Here is an 18,552-nt window from a genome sequence, read left to right as displayed (position 1 = left end):
AGAGCAGAGTGAGAGCGCGTGGAGAGCAGAGTCAGCGAGAGAGAGAGAGAGCGCGTGGAGAGCAGTCAGTGAGAGAGAGCGAGCAGACATGGCAGAGACCACTGAGCAGCGTCCCCGGTGTACACATCCTAAGACGGTCCCTTCCCCAGAGAAGTAGAGGCAGCAGCAGGACTGTACCTGGAGGGCCTCCTGTGGGAGTAGCGGGGTCCTGGAGAATCTCTCCGCCTCTTGCGCTCAGGGGAATTGTGATTCCTCCAGGAATCTCGTTCTCTGGAATGAAGAAGACGAAGGTCAGGGTTATCTGCAGGCGACATTTCCATCCGTCACGTGATGATGGTACGGTCACTTACCTTCTGCGGGGTGGAGGAGTGGGGGGGCGGCGTCTCTCAGCTGGAGAATAACTCAGGGAACGAGAATCCCTCAGCGAGTCGATGGGTTTACGTGGACTGCGAGACCTGGGGACAAGGAAGAGAGCGGAGGTGAGCTACTCACTACACAGGGGAAGCCATGACACCTACTGAGAACACCCCACTGCTCATACTGCAGTATTCAATAGGGGCGAGCAGAGGGCGAGCGGGAGGGGCGGGGGAGCAGAGAGGGCGAGCGGGAGGGGCGGGGGAGCAGAGAGAGCGAGGGGGAGGGGCGGGGGAGCAGAGAGAGCGAGGGGGAGGGGCGGGGGAGCAGAGAGAGCGAGGGGGAGGGGCGGGGGAGCAGAGAGCCAGTACAAGTGGGGTAAACAGAGAAAGCTGGGAGAGCCTTTGAAAGAGCGAGCGGGGGGAAATGAGCAGAGGGAGAGCGAGAGGGGGAAACGAGCAGAGGGAGAGCGAGAGGGGGAAACGAGCAGAGGGAGAGCGAGCCAGCGGGGGAAACGAGCAGAGGGAGAGCGAGCCAGCGGGGGAAACGAGCAGAGGGAGAGCGAGCCAGCGGGGGAAACGAGCAGAGGGAGAGCGAGCCAGCGGGGGAAACGAGCAGAGGGAGAGCGAGCCAGCGGGGGAAACGAGCAGAGGGAGAGCGAGCCAGCGGGGGAAACGAGCAGAGGGAGAGCGAGCCAGCGGGGGAAACGAGCAGAGGGAGAGCGAGCCAGCGGGGGAAACGAGCAGAGGGAGAGCGAGCCAGCGGGGGAAACGAGCAGAGGGAGAGCGAGCCAGCGGGGGAAACGAGCAGAGGGAGAGCGAGCCAGCGGGGGAAACGAGCAGAGGGAGAGCGAGCCAGCGGGGGAAACGAGCAGAGGGAGAGCGAGCCAGCGGGGGAAACGAGCAGAGGGAGAGCGAGCCAGCGGGGGAAACGAGCAGAGGGAGAGCGAGCCAGCGGGGGAAACGAGCAGAGGGAGAGCGAGCCAGCGGGGGAAACGAGCAGAGGGAGAGCGAGCCAGCGGGGGAAACGAGCAGAGGGAGAGCGAGCCAGCGGGGGAAACGAGCAGAGGGAGAGCGAGCCAGCGGGGGAAACGAGCAGAGGGAGAGCGAGCCAGCGGGGGAAACGAGCAGAGGGAGAGCGAGCCAGCGGGGGAAACGAGCAGAGGGAGAGCGAGCCAGCGGGGGAAACGAGCAGAGGGAGAGCGAGCCAGCGGGGGAAATGAGCAGACGGAGAGCGAGCCAGCGGGGGAAATGAGCAGGTAGGAACATAGAGCTAGAGAGTGCGTGCAGAGACAGAAGTATGGAATCATTGAAGATGAGGCTGCAGCTCCCAACCCAGGAATCCATTGGTTGATTGCAGTTGTGTGGGGTCACTGACAGGCACGCCATTTTTATGATGCAACAGGAGGCCCCCCTCCCTACAAAGAATTGGTCATGTGACCACCTGTAAATGATTGGTTGGTAAGTGAAGTTCTCCCCATAATAGAGGTCTCACCTCCTCCTCCCAGGCGAGGGTCCCTTCTTGCTGTCGGCTTTATTTGCAGATTTAGGAGATGAGGAAGAGGACGAGGATGAGGAAGAAGATGAAGAGCCTGAGCCCGATGAAGAGCTCGATGAGGAGGATGACGATGAGGAGGATGAGGAAGAAGAACTGGAGCTTCGGGATCGGCGGGGTTCTCCTTTAGCCACGGAGACCTCTTCCAGTGTCTTGGGTTCTGCTGGTGGTGGGCTGGGGACCCTGGTGGGGGGGAATCATAGAACACACAGGTCATCCACTAGTGTATGGGGAACACGCACTACAGCCCAGGTAGGTCACCACGGGGTCTTCAGAGCCAATACAACCCTCCCCCCCCCCCGACAATATCCACCTCGAGGGATTCCTGACAAATCTCTAACAGCAACGGGCTCCATCCAGAAGTCGGCAGCTACCAGGGGCGCCGGAGATGTTCCAACGCCTTGGGGAAGCTTCAGGAAGTGTTCATGGATGGTCTGACTGCTGGACATGCTGGGATCTGATAGGTTGTCAGAGCCTTGGGCCTGCATTAACCCCGACCTTTCCTGGTCCCTACGGAGCCTAAACATGACAGCCCAAAACCAATAACACCAGCGCCACCTGTCAGTCAGAGGAGAGATTGCACACTCCTCCAGTCTACAGACCGCCGTGTTCCCTATGCTGCCTTGAAAGTGAGACTGAGGCTCCACAATACGCCAAAGATATCGGGAAGTACACTGGACGCCCCGCCGCCAGCAGGTACTGGACGCCCCGCCGCCAGCAGGTACTGGACGCCCCGCCGCCAGCAGGTACTGGACGCCCCGCCAGACTTGACACCCAACAAGGCCAAATCTTCATTCAGAGCGTAGGATCAAACGCCGCAGATGCAGAGCTCCGCTCCTCCCCCATGCCGGGGTGACAATCGTGTCCAATTCATGATCTATAGACACTCATGGCCTCCTGAACAGAGACTCCGCTGAAAACTTGGGATCTGGAGGCCCCAACGTTCCCAGGAAGTTGCAGGACAGACATCACCGGTGCCTAGGTCTCTGGGCCGGAAGTCGGGGTCTAATGGAAGTTTGAGGGGGTTTCTTACACCTAGGGATCCTGCATGGTGGCTGGGGGTCCAGCATAAAGCACCTACTTGGTTAAGGGTGTGCCCTGCCTGCCATTGGATGTGAGAACCTCAGTGGGGGGGTTCCCACGACTAGCAGGGGGAGAAAGCACCACTGAAAGCAATGGGAGGCTGCCAGGTCCTGCAGCTAATGGCAGCCACTAGGGGCTCCTGTGCACATTGCAGCACCTGCCGCCTCAGCAGGATGTGTTTTTGAAGCTTTAACCGCTTCCCTGCCACCCCCAAAACAGAAGTAAACAGGTATGGAGGAGTCATCACTTTGACCCATTCAGACATGGGTGTATTTTTAATGACTGTGCTCTGACATAAAGGTGCCTACAAACTCCTCTTGCTATGCATTTCCTTCAAGGTAATCTTAAAAGGTTGAACCCTTAATAAACAGAAAAATAATTACCTTTCTGCATCCAAAGAAACTGGGGCAGCCTTTGAGGAACTGGCTTCTGGCTCTGACCGCGAAGCTGAAGGACTCTTAGAGGATCTCTCCCGCCTCTTCTGCTGCGTTGGAGACATCAGACTTGGTCTATCTTGTTCTGTGGATCCATTAGCGTGACTCGGTGAATGGGGGGCCTTCTCGCCTTCCAAATTTACCACAGTAGCACAAGTTATGTTTTCTGATTCTAATTTTTGGTTGTCCGCAATCTTTGATTCCATTTCAGAATTGTTCTCTCCACTTCTGGAAGATGGAGGAGTATCTGGAGCATCATTTGCTTTCAGAAGCCTTGGAGGAGACCTGCTACATTCATCCAGTGCTGTCCGGGGAAAAGAAGAACTAAGGCTTGCTGAAGAAGACTCTCCCTTGCTAGCAGAAAGTGCTTGGTCTTGGACGTTTGGCTCTCCAAGCACTGGGCTTTTTTGCAACCTCACAGCATGCTTCTCCAACTGTGGAGGAGATGGTGATCTCTGAGAATTATTTATATGAGACTGAACATTGCTGGACCTTGCTGGAGAGGTAGGATGAGATTTAGTGACAGGACTGGAGGATTTTGCTGGTGACCGTGGACTTTTGTGCCGTAAATCTGATTTATCTGTCCTTGGGGACCTGGAGCGTCCTCGCCCGCCTGACAAGCGAGTCCTTTCTCGACCAGGTGGTGATGGTGAACGGCCGCGTCTAGCCCCTCTGGTGATTTGTGCACTCCTATACCTATCAGAAGATCGGGACCTTGCTCGTCTTTCAGGTGACCTGGATCTCCTCTGTGGGCTCCAAGGTCTCCTTCTTCTAGTTGAGGAACTAGATCTTTCCCTCTGATAGTAAGGTCTCTCTCGTCGGTGTGGCGATCTTGATCTTCTTCTAGGAGAAGGTCTAGAATTTCCATGGCGGGAATACCGAGAAGAATCTGGTCTTGATAACGATCTTGACCGGCCTCTCCAAGGAGGTGACCCAGAACGACCACGACGAGAACGCCAAACTCGTGATCGAGACCCAGAATGGCCTTGTCTAGGAGATGAAGGGGACCGGCGACGAACCCATCTTCTATGCTCATGCCACGATGGCGACCGCCTGGAAGAGGATCTTGAGCGATTTCTAAATGGGTATCTGTCCGTCCTTGACCGTGAACGTGATCTAAATGCTCGAGGTGGCGTCCTTACTTGTCGTCGTGGTGGTGTCTTGGACATTCTTTTTCTGGATGGTGACCTTGAAGGCGATCGCCTTTTCTGTGGATGTATTTCCCTGCTTACTGGTGATCTAGAAGAGGAATGGGAATGGCTACGTTTCTCTTTGTCTGTCCATTTCCTTGTTTCACGCTTTGGTGACTCCGGAGACAGCTCCCTTTTAGCTGGCGATGCAATACGCCGTATAGGTGGAGGATCTGGCTTGGTGACCTTTTCAGAGGGTTTTGATCGATCAGATGTAGAATGCTCTTCTGAAGAGCTGTTCTCACTTGAAGAATCAGAGCTGCTGTCTTCAGAAGATGAATCAGAGCTACTAGACTTTGAGGAACTACGGGACTTGGGGCTTTTATTTGTCTGAGGAGTTACCGATACTCTACCAGTACTTTGTTCATCATGTGCAGTTGTCATGGAGTCCATCTGGCCATGAAGTGAATCAGTCTGAGCATTTGAAAAATCAGCTCCATCTAAAAGAGGTGGCTGAGGACTTGTCTGCTTTGGAGAAGGTTCACCTTTATATGTAATATCTGCAGGTGTTCTGACTTCACTTGGTTGAGAAACAGGACTGGTCGGTGGTGGTGAGGCATGCAACTTGTCTGCAGTGGCTTTACTGTCTGCAGCAGAAATGGGATACTCAACATAAGCATGAGGAACAGTCTCAGAATTTGATGCAATCATCTGAATCTCAAGGGATGCGCTCTCTTTTACCAAGGAGGACATCTCCAAACAGTGGACGGGGGAGTTGTGACTACCTTGATGATCATCCAGATTGACTTCTGCAGATGGAGATTTAGTTTGGTTGCACAGATCAGCATCTAAATGTTTTTCAGCAGCTGACTCTAATGGTTTGTCACAAACTGCATCTTCAACAGATTTTTGTTCTGGGGAATAACTGGTTGCAGGAGAATCATGGCTAATCCTTAGTCTTTTAGAGGGAGGAGATGTTGCCTTCTTTACAGGCGAAGAACTTGGTTCATCATCCTCTTCAGAAGACGAAGATGAGGAGGAGGAAGAGGACGACGATGAGGATGATGAGGAGGAAGAGGAGGCAGAGGATGAAGATGAGGAGGATGAAGATGAGGATGAACTGGATTTTTTTCTGTCAGATCTTTTCTTTGCCATATCTCGGACTGGGGATGAGTCATCCATCAGTGGAACTTCATTCCTGGAAATATCATGGTCAGATGAAATGGGCCCTTTCACAGGCATTTCAAGAACTGCTGGAACTGGGGAGGACACAGAGTCCTTGACAGGTTCATGGATCAGCCTATCCCTGCTCAGCCTTGACTCTGTTCCATTTACATCTAAAATAGGGGATGTAACTGAACATTCCTCCCTTTGCTCTGACTTGCTTTGCTGGAAATTGTACTATGGTCTGGTTCCAGTTCAGATTTATTTGCAACTTCAGTTGCAATCTTTGATACCTCATCTTGAGAATTCTCACTATCAGAGGTGTTGCTTTTTGAACAAGATCTTTTATCTGAAGAGGATTCATCTCTAGTAGGAGAAATGTCCATCTCTTCTTGCTTCTTTGGAGAAGGTTCTGGTTGTACCTGAAGTCGCTGTGTAATTGAGGACTTTGAAAATGCTGGAGACAAAGGTCCACCAGCAGAGGCATCCAAAGACTTCCCTTCGTTTCTGGAAGATGGAGACCGTGAATTATACTCTTCGTTTTCAGAGGATCGTGATTTGTATGGTGGTGTCCTTGATGCACAAATTTCAGGGGATCCTGAATGAGATTTTTTCTGAGGCGACCTGGGTTTAGTGTCTCGTTCAGATGAAGAATCAGAGCTAGAGGTACGTTTGTGAGATCTCTCTCTTAACTCAGTTACTGAGGACTTAGAATTGGCTTTTCTTGGGTGGTCTGATGATCTGGACCTTTCTCTAATCTGAGGGGATGCTGAATCATGTTTAGATAAACGAGAGACCTCTTTATTAGTGTGAGAAGATTTTAGATTGGATTTTGAACCTGAAGAGGAATAAGAATCAGATCTTGCAGGATGTTGGTAAGATGTTCCAGAAACAGCTCCACCATGAAGTGGCTTACTCTTGGGGGGCCTTTCAGATGATGAGCCTGAACTATGCCTTTGCCTACCTACGTCAAACTTAGCTGAGCGGTCTGAAGAGGAACTATCAGTACCCCTTGATCGTCGTCTTGGTAGTCGTTCAGATGACGACCTGGAGCTGGTTCTTTTTGGTTCAGGTCTGCTTCTTGACCCTCTCTCTGAAGAAGATCCCGAACTTGATCTGGTTGATTGCCTCCTAATTTTTTGTTGACTGTCTGAACCCGTTTGGGATTTTGCCATTTTGTTTCTAGGCCCTCTGTCTGGAGAAGACTCTGAACTGGACTTAGATTTTGCTGACCTCGATCTCTGCTCATTTTCTGATAAGGGTCTATTAGCAGGCAGAATAGATTTAACTGTACCATCTGGAGACGCCTCACATCTTTCCCTATATTTAGAGATTGGCTGATTTGAAGACTTAGGCCTAGCTTTGGACTTCTCTTCACGTTCTGATAAGGAGTCAGATCTACTTCTGCTCTGTAATGATTTTGCTTTGAGTTCCAAAGTGGATGAACGCTTTGTCCCTGGTTTAAGTCCTTTAGTGTCATGTTCTGACTGAACTCTTGATTCAGTGCTCTTTGACAACAGTTTAGCTCTGTATTCACGTTCTGTTGATGAACCAGACCCTTCTTTGCTGTGTGAACTGGAAGAGCCATCTTCACTTTCTGATGAAGAACGAGATCTATTTTTACCTAAAGCACGCGTCGAACCTTTCCTGTCTTCTGAAGACTGGAGTTTGGATTTTGGCCGGGATTCACGTTCTGAAGAGGACTCTGACCTATATTTATTACCAGAAGTTTTTAATTTGTCAAGAATGGGTCTTGACTCATCTTTTCGAGATGATCCATATTTACCCTCCATGGAACGACTCTGCAATGGAGATGCAGATGACCTTGTATGGGAAATTTTGGCCGACTCTTTAGATCCTGGTCTACGCTCGGGAGAAAGATTAGACTTCTTGGCCAGTGGGGCTCTAGACCTATTGATCTCTCCACCTCTGCTACGAATAGGTGAAGATTCTTCTGTCAACCTGCTTCTACGTGATGTCTGTGAGACGGGAGAGGCTGATGGACTTCGCCCTCCTGCACTCTTGTTATTTAGGGGCTCTGTACGTCCGGATGTCTTGTATATCTTTTCTTGTTCAGGAGAGCATCTATTTTGGCGCCCCTTTGGTTCTGGTGAGGAACTGTACCTTTTTTTGCTGGACTCCAATTTCTTATCCGTTTTTCTGGCCGAACCTTTTTCAGACGAAGGTGATCTTGATCTTCTTGATTTGGATCTAGATACAGACCTCTGGGATCGATCCCTTGATGAAATCTTTTTCAGGAATGGAGACACTGAACGTGATGAAGATTTTCTCCTGGAGGCCTGGGGTTTATCTCTGGGCGACGCTAACCTCTTTTGCGTCATTCTAGAAGACGACTGTTGCTTAGGAGATCGTGAGCGAGACTTCTTCTTTCCATATAATTGTGGACTACGGCTACGTGACTTAGAAGCTATAGAAGCATCAGAAGGTGACCTTCTCCTTTGATGTCTTGAGTTTGATCGTGACCCGTCTTTATCACGATACGTCACAGAAGGAGACCTTGCCCATTTTTGTTCAGATTTGGTCAGTTTCTTCTGCTTTGGAGACCGAGAGCGGGATCTTGTTCTCTTGACTGGCGAGCGAGTGCGTGATCTTTCCTGTCTGTCAGATGAGCGGGAATGTGACCTTTCCTTTCTCCGAGGAGAGCGTGTGATGGGGCTTACACGGCGAACTGGTGACCTAGACAGTGATCTTTTGGATGAATGGGTACGAGACCCTTCACTCTTTTTAGGAGTTTCAGATCTGTCTCGCTGCTGAGTTGATTTGTGTTTATCACCATGGGAAGACCTCTCTTTATCACGCTGGTGACGTGGAGGTGTTTGTGACATAGATCTCTGCCTTCGCTGGGAGTTTTTGATCTGGCACGACGTGGGGGCGTTGGAGATGGCACTCGTGCTTTTTGGGGAGACTTAGAGGGAGAATGAGCTTTGCGCTTTGGACTCTTGGATTTTCTACGTCTAGGAGGGGTAGAAGGCGATCTGGCTTTGCGCTGAGGTGTTACTGATCGACCTTTCCTTGGTGGGCTCTTTGAAGTGGAACTCCTTCCTGGAGGGGATCTTAGTTTGCGTGGTCTCTGAGGACTAGGAGAAGCACTTTTCTTTGACCTCCTATCACGGTCCACCTGTCTAACCGGTGAGGGCCTCGTCCTTTTGTCCTCCGTTTGTGTTACTGACTTGCCATGCTTATCTCCAGCATCTGATTTGTAATTTTTTGTACTTTGCTTGCCACCAGCCTGACTCTTTCGCACATCTCTGACCTTCTCATGATCAGACACTTCACTTCCTGATGAAGACGATGATGAGGAGGAGGAAGAGGAGGAGGAGGAGGAGGAGGAGGAGGATGAACGTGTAGCTTTTGAAGTCTTACTTGGGGCTGGTGGTGAGCGCTTATTACTAACACGCTTGTCATATTTGGATGAACTCTCTTGGGGTGCTCGTTCTGGGGAGGCTTGGTCTTGAGATGGGCTTCTCTCTCTTCTAGACCCTTTAGAAGATTGTGTCTGAGTAGCAGGAGATCGACGACGAAGAGGAGAATCTTTCCTCCTCAACCCTTCTGCTCCTTTGGCGTCTGAAGAGCGCTCCTTTGGACTGTCCCGCCGGCTTCTCTTTCGGGGTACGGGACTGGACGTGGGAGATGTTTCTCGGGAAGGTGATCGGTATGAATTCTTCTCAGCCTTGTCTCTGTGTCTGTCTTCTCTTTTATTATTTCGGTCAGTGGCTGTCCGGGAATTATTACGTCTTCTTGGAGACGGAGATGCTGAACGGTCTCGGACAGATGGCTCTTTCCTCAATCCCTTCTGTCAAAGACAGCACAAGGAACAGGCAAATGTTACTTACAATAAAATATTCAATCAATCTAATCTGAAATAAAGGAAATGAACCCCAAACACCCCACATGGCAACAATGTAGCCGAAAAGGTACATGGATTTTCCTTAGTCTGCTGGGCACATGTTTACCTTGCACCAATGGCAGCTCCATTTACTTTGAAGCAGCATACTCCTCAGATCTTCCCTCAAAGACTAATCTGATCATTTTGTGTCCATGGGACTGGATGCTTGTGGTTGCTCTATCCTCAGCACCACCCACCTCACCACCCCTGTGACCATCGGCAATTTTGTGGACATCGTCATGGAAGGAACCATTGTATGGCACTGTACCCGAGCAGGAACTTCCTGCCTGTCTTACCTTATCGCTACCCAGCTCTACCTACTCGTGATTTGCCCCCCCCATGAGTCAAGTAATCCTGCACTGCATTTGTGTTCCTTACTTACCTGTCTGAATCCAATGTAAAGTGGAGCTCCACCCAAAGGGGGAAGTTCCACCTTAAGGATTGGTCGCCCGCTCCTGTTAAGGATTGGCACACCTTTGGGGAACGGGTACCCAAAATTGACAGGTAGGTACCCGCTCCCCACTTCCGCTGCCTAGGCGATCAGAAAGTGGAAGTTGTCCTCCCCGTAGTCTTCTGGGACACGACAGGTCCCAGAACACTACGGGATCATTCAGAAAGCGCAGTGCTACTCGCGTATGTGCAATGGGCACCCGGCTGTGAAGACGCACGCTGTCACAGCCGGGTGCCCACACTGAAGATGCCGGCACCAGGAACACAGGGCGGCAGGTGACACGGGCTGTGGGGGACACATCCCAGGATCAAGGGTCAGGTAAGTGTCCATTTTTTAAAAGTCAGCAGCTGTAGTATTTGTAGCTTCTGACTTTTATGTTTTTGGATAGAGACATGGGTGGAGGGAGACACGGATGGATGGGTGGGTGGGTGGAGGGAGACGCGGATGGGTGGGTGGGTGGGGGGAGGGAGACACGGATGGGTGGGTGGGGGGGGGGGAGGGAGACACGGATGGGTGGGTGGGTGGGGGGAGGGAGACACGGATGGTGGGTGGGTGGGGGGAGGGAGACACGGATGGGTGGGTGGGTGGGGGGAGGGAGACACGGATGGGTGGGTGGGTGGGGGGAGGGAGACACGGATGGGTGGGTGGGTGGGGGAGGGAGACACGGATGGGTGGGTGGGTGGGGGGGAGGGAGACACGGATGGATGGGGGGAGGGAGACACGGATGGATGAGGGGAGGGAGACACGGATGGATGGGTGGGTGGGGGGAGGGGAGACACGGATTGGGTGGGTGGAGGGAGGGAGACACGGATTGGGTGGGTGGAGGGAGACACGGACGGGTGGGTGGAGGGAGACACGGATTGGTGGGGTGGAGGGAGGGAGACACGGATTGGGTGGGTGGAGGGAGGGAGACACGGATTGGGTGGGTGGAGGGAGGGAGACACGGATTGGGTGGGTGGAGGGAGGGAGACACGGATTGGGTGGGTGGAGGGAGGGAGACACGGATTGGGTGGGTGGAGGGAGGGAGACACGGATTGGGTGGGTGGAGGGAGGGAGACACGGATTGGGTGGGTGGAGGGAGGGAGACACGGATTGGGTGGGTGGAGGGAGGGAGGACACGGATGGGTGGGTGGAGGGAGGGAGACACGGATTGGGTGGGTGGAGGGAGGGAGACACGGATTGGGTGGGGTGGAGGGAGGGAGACACGGATTGGGTGGGTGGAGGGAGGGAGACACGGATTGGGTGGGTGGAGGGAGGGAGACACGGATTGGGTGGGTGGAGGGAGGAGACACGGATTGGGTGGGTGGGAGGGAGGGAGACACGGATTGGGTGGGGGGAGGGAGGGAGACACGGATTGGGTGGGTGGAGGGAGGGAGACACGGATTGGGTGGGTGGAGGGAGGGAGACACGGATTGGGTGGGTGGAGGGAGGGAGACCACGGATTGGGTGGGTGGAGGGAGGGAGACACGGATTGGGTGGGTGGAGGGAGGGAGACACGGATTGGGTGGGTGGAGGGAGGGAGACACGGATTGGGTGGGTGGAGGGAGACACGGATGGGTGGGTGGAGGGGAGGGAGACACGGATTGGGTGGGTGGAGGGAGACACGGATGGGTGGGTGGAGGGAGACACGGATGGATGAACGGAGACACGGATGGAAATTTCGGTGGTCGAAACATTTCCGCTGAAAACACCCCTATAGGCTGATATGAAATACGCATCGATACCGAAAACAACCCCCCGCCTCCCCCTCGCCACTCGGTAGTTCTCAGCCCTACCTGAGTCCCCATTCATTGATCCCAGCACTGGGCATAGAGATCATTGAAGGAACGATGGCCTCCACTCATCTCTATGCCCTTGGAGGACCATTATGTCACTTCCGGTTACAGCGCCGCCCTATAGCTTCCAGAAGTACTGCTACAGGGTGGCTTGGGTGCGCAAAATCATGTATATAGGAGATTTTGCATTTCCGGCTGTCAATCACCGGGTCCCGGCCAGTGATTGCTGAGGATCTCCGATGGGGGCGGGGAAGAACTGTTAGTAAACAAAACAGTCCTCCCTGTCAGCTCCTCCACTGCACAGCCCAGCCCTCCACTGCACAGCCCAGCCCTCCACTGCACTGCATAGCACACAGCACAGCCCTGCACTGCACTGCCACTGCACAGCCAGCCATCCACTGCACTGCACAGCCCAGCCATCCACTGCACCGCATAGCACACAGCACAGGCCCTCCACTGCACAGCACAGCCCTCCACTGCACCGCATATGCACACAGCCCAGCCCTCCACTGCACAGCCCAGCCCTCCACTGCACAGCCCAGCCCTCCACTGCACAGCCCAGCCCTCCACTGCACAGCATGGCGCACAGCACAGCCCTCCACTGCACAGCCCAGCCCTCACTGCACAGCCCAGCCCTCCACTGCACAGCCCAGCCCTCCACTGCACAGCCCAGCCCTCCACTGCACAGCCCAGCCCTCCACTGCACTGCATAGCACACAGCACAAGCCCTGTACTGCACTGCACAGCCCAGCCATCCACTGCACCGCATAGCACACAGCACAGCCCTCCACTGCACAGCCACAGCCCTCCACTGCACCGCATAGCACACAGCCCAGCCCTCCACTGCACAGCCCAGCCCTCCACTGCACAGCCCAGCCCTCACACTGCACAGCCCAGCCCTCCACTGCACAGCATGGCGCACAGCCCAGCCCTCCACTGCACAGCCCAGCCCTCTCACTGCACAGCCCAGCCCTCCACTGCACAGCCCAGCCCTCCACTGCACTGCATAGCACACAGCACAGCCCTGCACTGCACAGCCACTGCACAGCCCAGCCATCCACTGCACCGCATAGCACACAGCACAGCCCTCCACTGCACAGCACAGCCCTCCACTGCACCGCATAGCACACAGCCCAGCCCTCCATTGCACAGCCCAGCCCTCCACTGCACAGCATAGCGCACAGCCCAGCCATCCACTGCACAGCCCAGCCCTCCACTGCACAGCCCAGCCCTCCACTGCACTGCATAGCACACAGCACAGCCCTCCACTGCACTGCACAGCCCAGCCATCCACTGCACTGCACAGCCCAGCCATCCACTGCACCGCATAGCACACAGCACAGCCCTCCACTGCACAGCACAGCCCTCCACTGCACCGCATAGCACACAGCCCAGCCCTCCACTGCACAGCATAGCGCACAGCCCAGCCCTCCACTGCACAGCCCAGCCATCCACTGCACAGCCCAGCCATCCACTGAACAGCACACTGCCCAGCCATCCACAGGCACTGCACAGCCATCCACAGCACTGCACTGCACAGCCATCCACAGCACAGCATAGCACACAGCACAGCCATCCACAGCACAGCACACTGCACAGCCATCCACAGCACTGCACAGCCATCCACAGCATAGCATAGCACACAGCACAGCCATCCACAGCAGTGTGCTTACAGTGAAGCACACAGACCCCGCCACCTAGTAAACCAGCACACAGTTAACCCTTTGATTGCCCCTCATGTTAACTAGATGAATGCTTTTTCTGATCCAATGCTGTACAGTGCAGAGGAGAGATATGGGCTCTTACTGACCCCTGATGTCTACATAAAGAGGACCCGTCACTAATTATTTCTATTGCAGGAGAGGATTGCATTCCTTGTGATAGGAATAAAAGTGATTACAAACTTTTTTGTTCTTTTCTTTTTTTAAAGTGACAGAAAAAAAAAAAAAAAAAAAAGTTTAAAGGGTCCCCCCTCGCCCCCCCCCCATGATCACACGTAGTGGTTAACACATATGTAGTGTTCAATCCACACACATGAGGTATCGCCACAAACATGGGAGCGAGAGCGATCATTCTCACACCAGACCTCCTCTGTGACGTCACGCTGCTAACCTGTGGAAACGTTTAAAGCGTCACTCATGGAGACTGAATTACAGTAGTTTGGCGCCATTTCACAAGTGTGCGCAATTTTAAAAGGGAGACATGTTGGGTATCTATTTACTCGGCATAACATCATCTTTCACATTTTACTAAAATATTGGGGTATATATTGTGGGGGGTTTTTAATCACTAAAGTGCATCTTTTTATTAAAAAAAAAAAAAAAAAACTGCGTTTGAAAAATATATTGATTTTTTTTAAAAAAATGTCCATTTTGATGCTGGTTTTCGGCGAAGTGCATCCTGAATTTTCAGTTATGGATGGAGACATGGAGGAATGCATAAAATCGATGGAGAGATGGAGGGACGCATGGGGGGAGAGATGGAAAGAGGCATGGGGGGAGGCATGGGAAAGAGGCATGGGGGGGGAGACATGGAGGGACGCATGGGGGGGGAGACATGGAGGGACGCATGGGGGGGGGGGGAGACATGGAAAGAGGCATGGGGGGAGACATGGAGGACGCATGGGGGGGGGGGGGGGAGACATGGAGGGACGCATGGGGGGGAGACATGGAGGGACGCATGGGGGGGGGAGACATGGAGGGACGCATGGATGGATGAATGGAAGGAGACATGGATGCATGGAGAGAGGCATGGATGCATGGAGGGAGGCATGGATGCATGGAGGGAGGCATGGATGCATGGAGGGAGGCATGGATGCATGGGGGGAGACATGGAGGGAGGCATGGGGGGAGGCATGGGGGAGACATGGGGGAGGCATGGAGGGAGGCATGGGGGGAGGCATGGAGGGAGGCATGGGGGGAGGCTGGAAAGAGGCATGGGGGGGGAGGACATGGAGGGACGCATGGGGGGGGAGACATGGAGGGGACGCATGGGGGGGGAGACATGGAGGGACGCATGGGGGGGGAGACATGGAAAGAGGCATGGGGGGGGAGACATGGAGGGTACGCATGGGGGGGAGACATGGAGGGACGCAATGTGGGGGGAGACATGGAGGGACGCATGGGGGGGAGACATGGAGGGACGCATGGGGGGGGAGACATGGAGGGACGCATGGATGGATGAATGGAAGGAGACATGGATGCATGGAGGGAGCCATGGATGCATGGAGGGAGGCATGGATGCATGGGGGGAGGCATGGATGCATGGGGGAGGCATGGATGCATGGGGGGAAGGCATGGATGCATGGGGGGAGGCATGGATGCATGGGGGGAGGCATGGGGGGAGGCATGGGGGGGAGACATGGAGGAGCATGGGGGGGGAGCATGGAGGGAGGCATGGGGGGAGACATGGAGGGAGGCATGGGGGGGGGAGGAGACATGGAGGGAGGCATGGGGGGAGACATGGAGGGAGCATGGGGGGGGAGACATGGAGGGAGGCATGGGGGGGAGACATGGAGGGAGGCATGGGGGGGAGACATGGAGGGAGGCATGGGGGGGAGACATGGAGGGAGGCATGGGGGGAGACATGGAGGGAGGCATGGGGGGAGACATGGAGGGAGGCATGGGGGAGACATGGAGGGAGGCAGGGGGAGACATGGAGGGACGCATGGGGGGAGACATGGAGGGGACGCATGGGGGGAGGCATGGAGGGACGCATGGGGGAGGCATGGAGGGACGCATGGGGGGAGGCATGGAGGACGCATGGGGAAGGCATGGAGGGACGCATGGGGGAGGCATGGAGGGAAGCATGGGGGGAGGCATGGAGGGACGCATGGGGGAGGCATGGAGGGACGCATGGGGGAGGCATGGAGGGACGCATGGAGGGAGGCATGGAGGGAGGCATGGAGGGAGGCATGGAGGGACGCATGGGGGGGAGACATGGAGGGACGCATGGGGGGAGACATGGAGGGACGCATGGGGGGAGACATGGAGGGACGCATGGGGGAGACATGGAGGGACGCATGGGGGGAGACATGGAGGGAGACATGGAAGGGACGCATGGGGGGAGACATGGAGGACGCATGGGGGAGACATGGAGGGACGCATGGGGGGAGACATGGAGGGACGCATGGGGGGAGACATGGAGGACGCATGGGGGGAGACATGGAGGGACGCATGGGGGGAGACATGGAGGGACGCATGGGGGGAGACATGGAGGGACGCATGGGGGGAGACATGGAGGGACGCATGGGGGAGACATGGAGGGACGCATGGGGGGAGGCATGGGAGGGATGCATGGGGGGAGGCATGGAGGGAGACATGGGGGGAGGCATGGAGGGAGACATGGGACGCATGGAGGGACGCATGGGAGGAGACATGGAGGGACGGAGGGAGGCATGTATACATGGATGCACGGAGGGAGGCGCGGAGACGTGGAGGGAGACATACATGGATGGATGGATGGAGACATGGATAGATGGAGACACGGATAGATGGATGGAGACACGGATAGATGGATGGAGACACGGATAGATGGATGGAGACATGGATGGAGACACGGATGGATGGATGGAGACATGGATGGAGACATGGATGGAGACACGGATGGAGACACGGATGGATGGATGGAGACACGGATGGATGGATGGAGACACGGATGGATGGATGGAGACACGGATGGATGGATGGAGACACGGATGGATGGAGACATGGATAGATAGATGGATGATGGAGACATGAATAGATTGATGGATGATGGAGACATGAATAGATTGATGGATGATGGAGACACGGATAGATGGATGGAGACACGGATAGATGGATGGAGACACGGATAGATGGATGGAGACACGGATAGATGGATGGAGACACGGATAGATGGATGGAGACACGGATGGAGACACGGATGGAGACACGATGGAGACACGGATGGATGGAGACACGGATGGAGACATGGATGGAAACACGGATGGATGGAAGGAGACACGGATGGATGGAAGGAGACACGGATGGATGGAAGGAGACACGGATGGATGGATGGAGACACGGATGGATGGATGGAGACACGGATGGATGGAGACACGGATGGATGGCTTTGTGTTGAATATTGGTTTTGGATTGTGGTGCTCGGATGCCGTGTAGTTCCACTTGAACACTGATGGATGTTAGCAGTGTGCAGGTGGTGCAGGCGGTGACTGAGGGTAGATTTCTCCCCTCATAGACCGGCCCACTGAAGGCCATTGATGTGGAAACGTGGCCCCTGTAGGTGTCCATCGCTGGTCACATGCACCACTATAGCGGGTGCAGGCCACAGAAAGGCGAAGACGGGAACTTCTGGGGCCACGCAGGAGCGGAGGGCGTGACTCAAGTGCAGCTCACAATGGATCCTGCCATTACTAAGGACACAACGTGGCCGGCTCAGGAGTCAGGAGCAGGACACCTAATACTGGGGGGTTTGTTTTACCACCCTCCCCTCCCCCCCAGAACCAGGACAGCACCAAACATGGAACACAGCAGGGTCCTACAATACTGACACTCACCTCCCTGGGGGGTGGCTCTGGGCTCCGCCCCCTGTCACCTCGGCGATTTCGGGTGGGGGTCACGGATCTCGGTCTCTCTGGGCTCTGCCTTTTGGTGTTGGACTTGTTCTGTCTGTCAGGTTTGGTTTTAGAGGGACTGCTTCTGGATCTACAAGGACAGAAAATAAACACGGTGAACTATACAACACAGAGCCGGGATGGAGGACCACCTTCTACAGACGCTCTGCGGGGGGGGGGGGGGGGGAGTGGGGGGGCAGTGTCCCCGATCCCCGTCACACCAGTCATACAATGGCGCTGCACTGTGCTGGGGACCGCAAGGAAGAACATTGATGAAATATAACATTTTATTCAATGTCTTTATTAAAGAAAAAATTGTGAGCAAAATTAAAATTACAATTTGGGGGGATTTGCACCATCCTGACATTTGGGGGGATTTGTACTGTCCTGACATTTGGGGGATTTGTACTGTCCTGACATTTGGGGGGATTTGCACCATCCTGACATTTGGGGGGGATTTGTATTGTCCTGACATTTGGGGGGATTTGTACCGTCCTGACATTTGGGGGGATTTGTACCGTCCTGACATTTGGGGGGGATTTGTACCGTCCTGACATTTGGGGGGGATTTGTACCGTCCTGACATTTGGGGGGATTTGTACCGTCCTGACATTTGGGGGGGATTTGTACCGTCCTGACATTTGGGGGGGATTTGTACCGTCCTGACATTTGGGGGGGGGATTTGTACCGTCCTGACATTTGGGGGGGGGGGATTTGTACCGTCCTGACATTTGGGGGGGGATTTGTACCTTCCTGACATTTGGGGGGAATTTGTACCGTCCTGACATTTGGGGGGGGGATTTGTACCGTCCTGACATTTGGGGGGGATTTGTACCGTCCTGACATTTGGGGGGGATTTGTACCGTCCTGACATTTGGGGGGGGGATTTGTACCGTCCTGACATTTGGGGGGATTTGTACCGTCCTGACATTTGGGGGGATTTGTACCGTCCTGACATTTGGGGGGGATTTGTACCGTCCTGACATTTGGGGGGGGATTTGTACCGTCCTGACATTTGGGGGGGATTTGTACCGTCCTGACATTTGGGGGGGATTTGTACCGTCCTGACATTTGGGGGGGGGATTTGTACCGTCCTGACATTTGG

The 18,552-nt window shown here is 54.5% G+C and overlaps 1 protein-coding gene across 1 annotated transcript in view; it reads right to left on the bottom strand.

Moving 5' to 3' along the window:
* Positions 1 to 18,552, bottom strand: part of LOC149437739 (uncharacterized) — a 41,315-nt gene that overhangs the window by 1,678 nt on the left and 21,085 nt on the right. The window contains 7 exon segments of the mRNA XM_089660683.1: positions 178 to 270; positions 351 to 455; positions 1,849 to 2,091; positions 3,375 to 5,934; positions 5,937 to 8,582; positions 8,585 to 9,533; positions 17,392 to 17,539. Of these exon segments, the coding sequence (XP_089516809.1) occupies positions 178 to 270; positions 351 to 455; positions 1,849 to 2,091; positions 3,375 to 5,934; positions 5,937 to 8,582; positions 8,585 to 9,533; positions 17,392 to 17,539 (6,744 nt within the window).

Source organism: Staurois parvus, unplaced genomic scaffold (genome assembly GCF_062004578.1).
Source record: "Staurois parvus isolate SC_StPar_1 unplaced genomic scaffold, SC_StPar_1.0 ptg001262l, whole genome shotgun sequence".
Taxonomy (NCBI): Eukaryota; Metazoa; Chordata; class Amphibia; order Anura; family Ranidae; genus Staurois; species Staurois parvus.
Note: the sequence above shows the minus strand (reverse complement) of the source record. Positions and strands in the feature narration are given on the sequence as shown.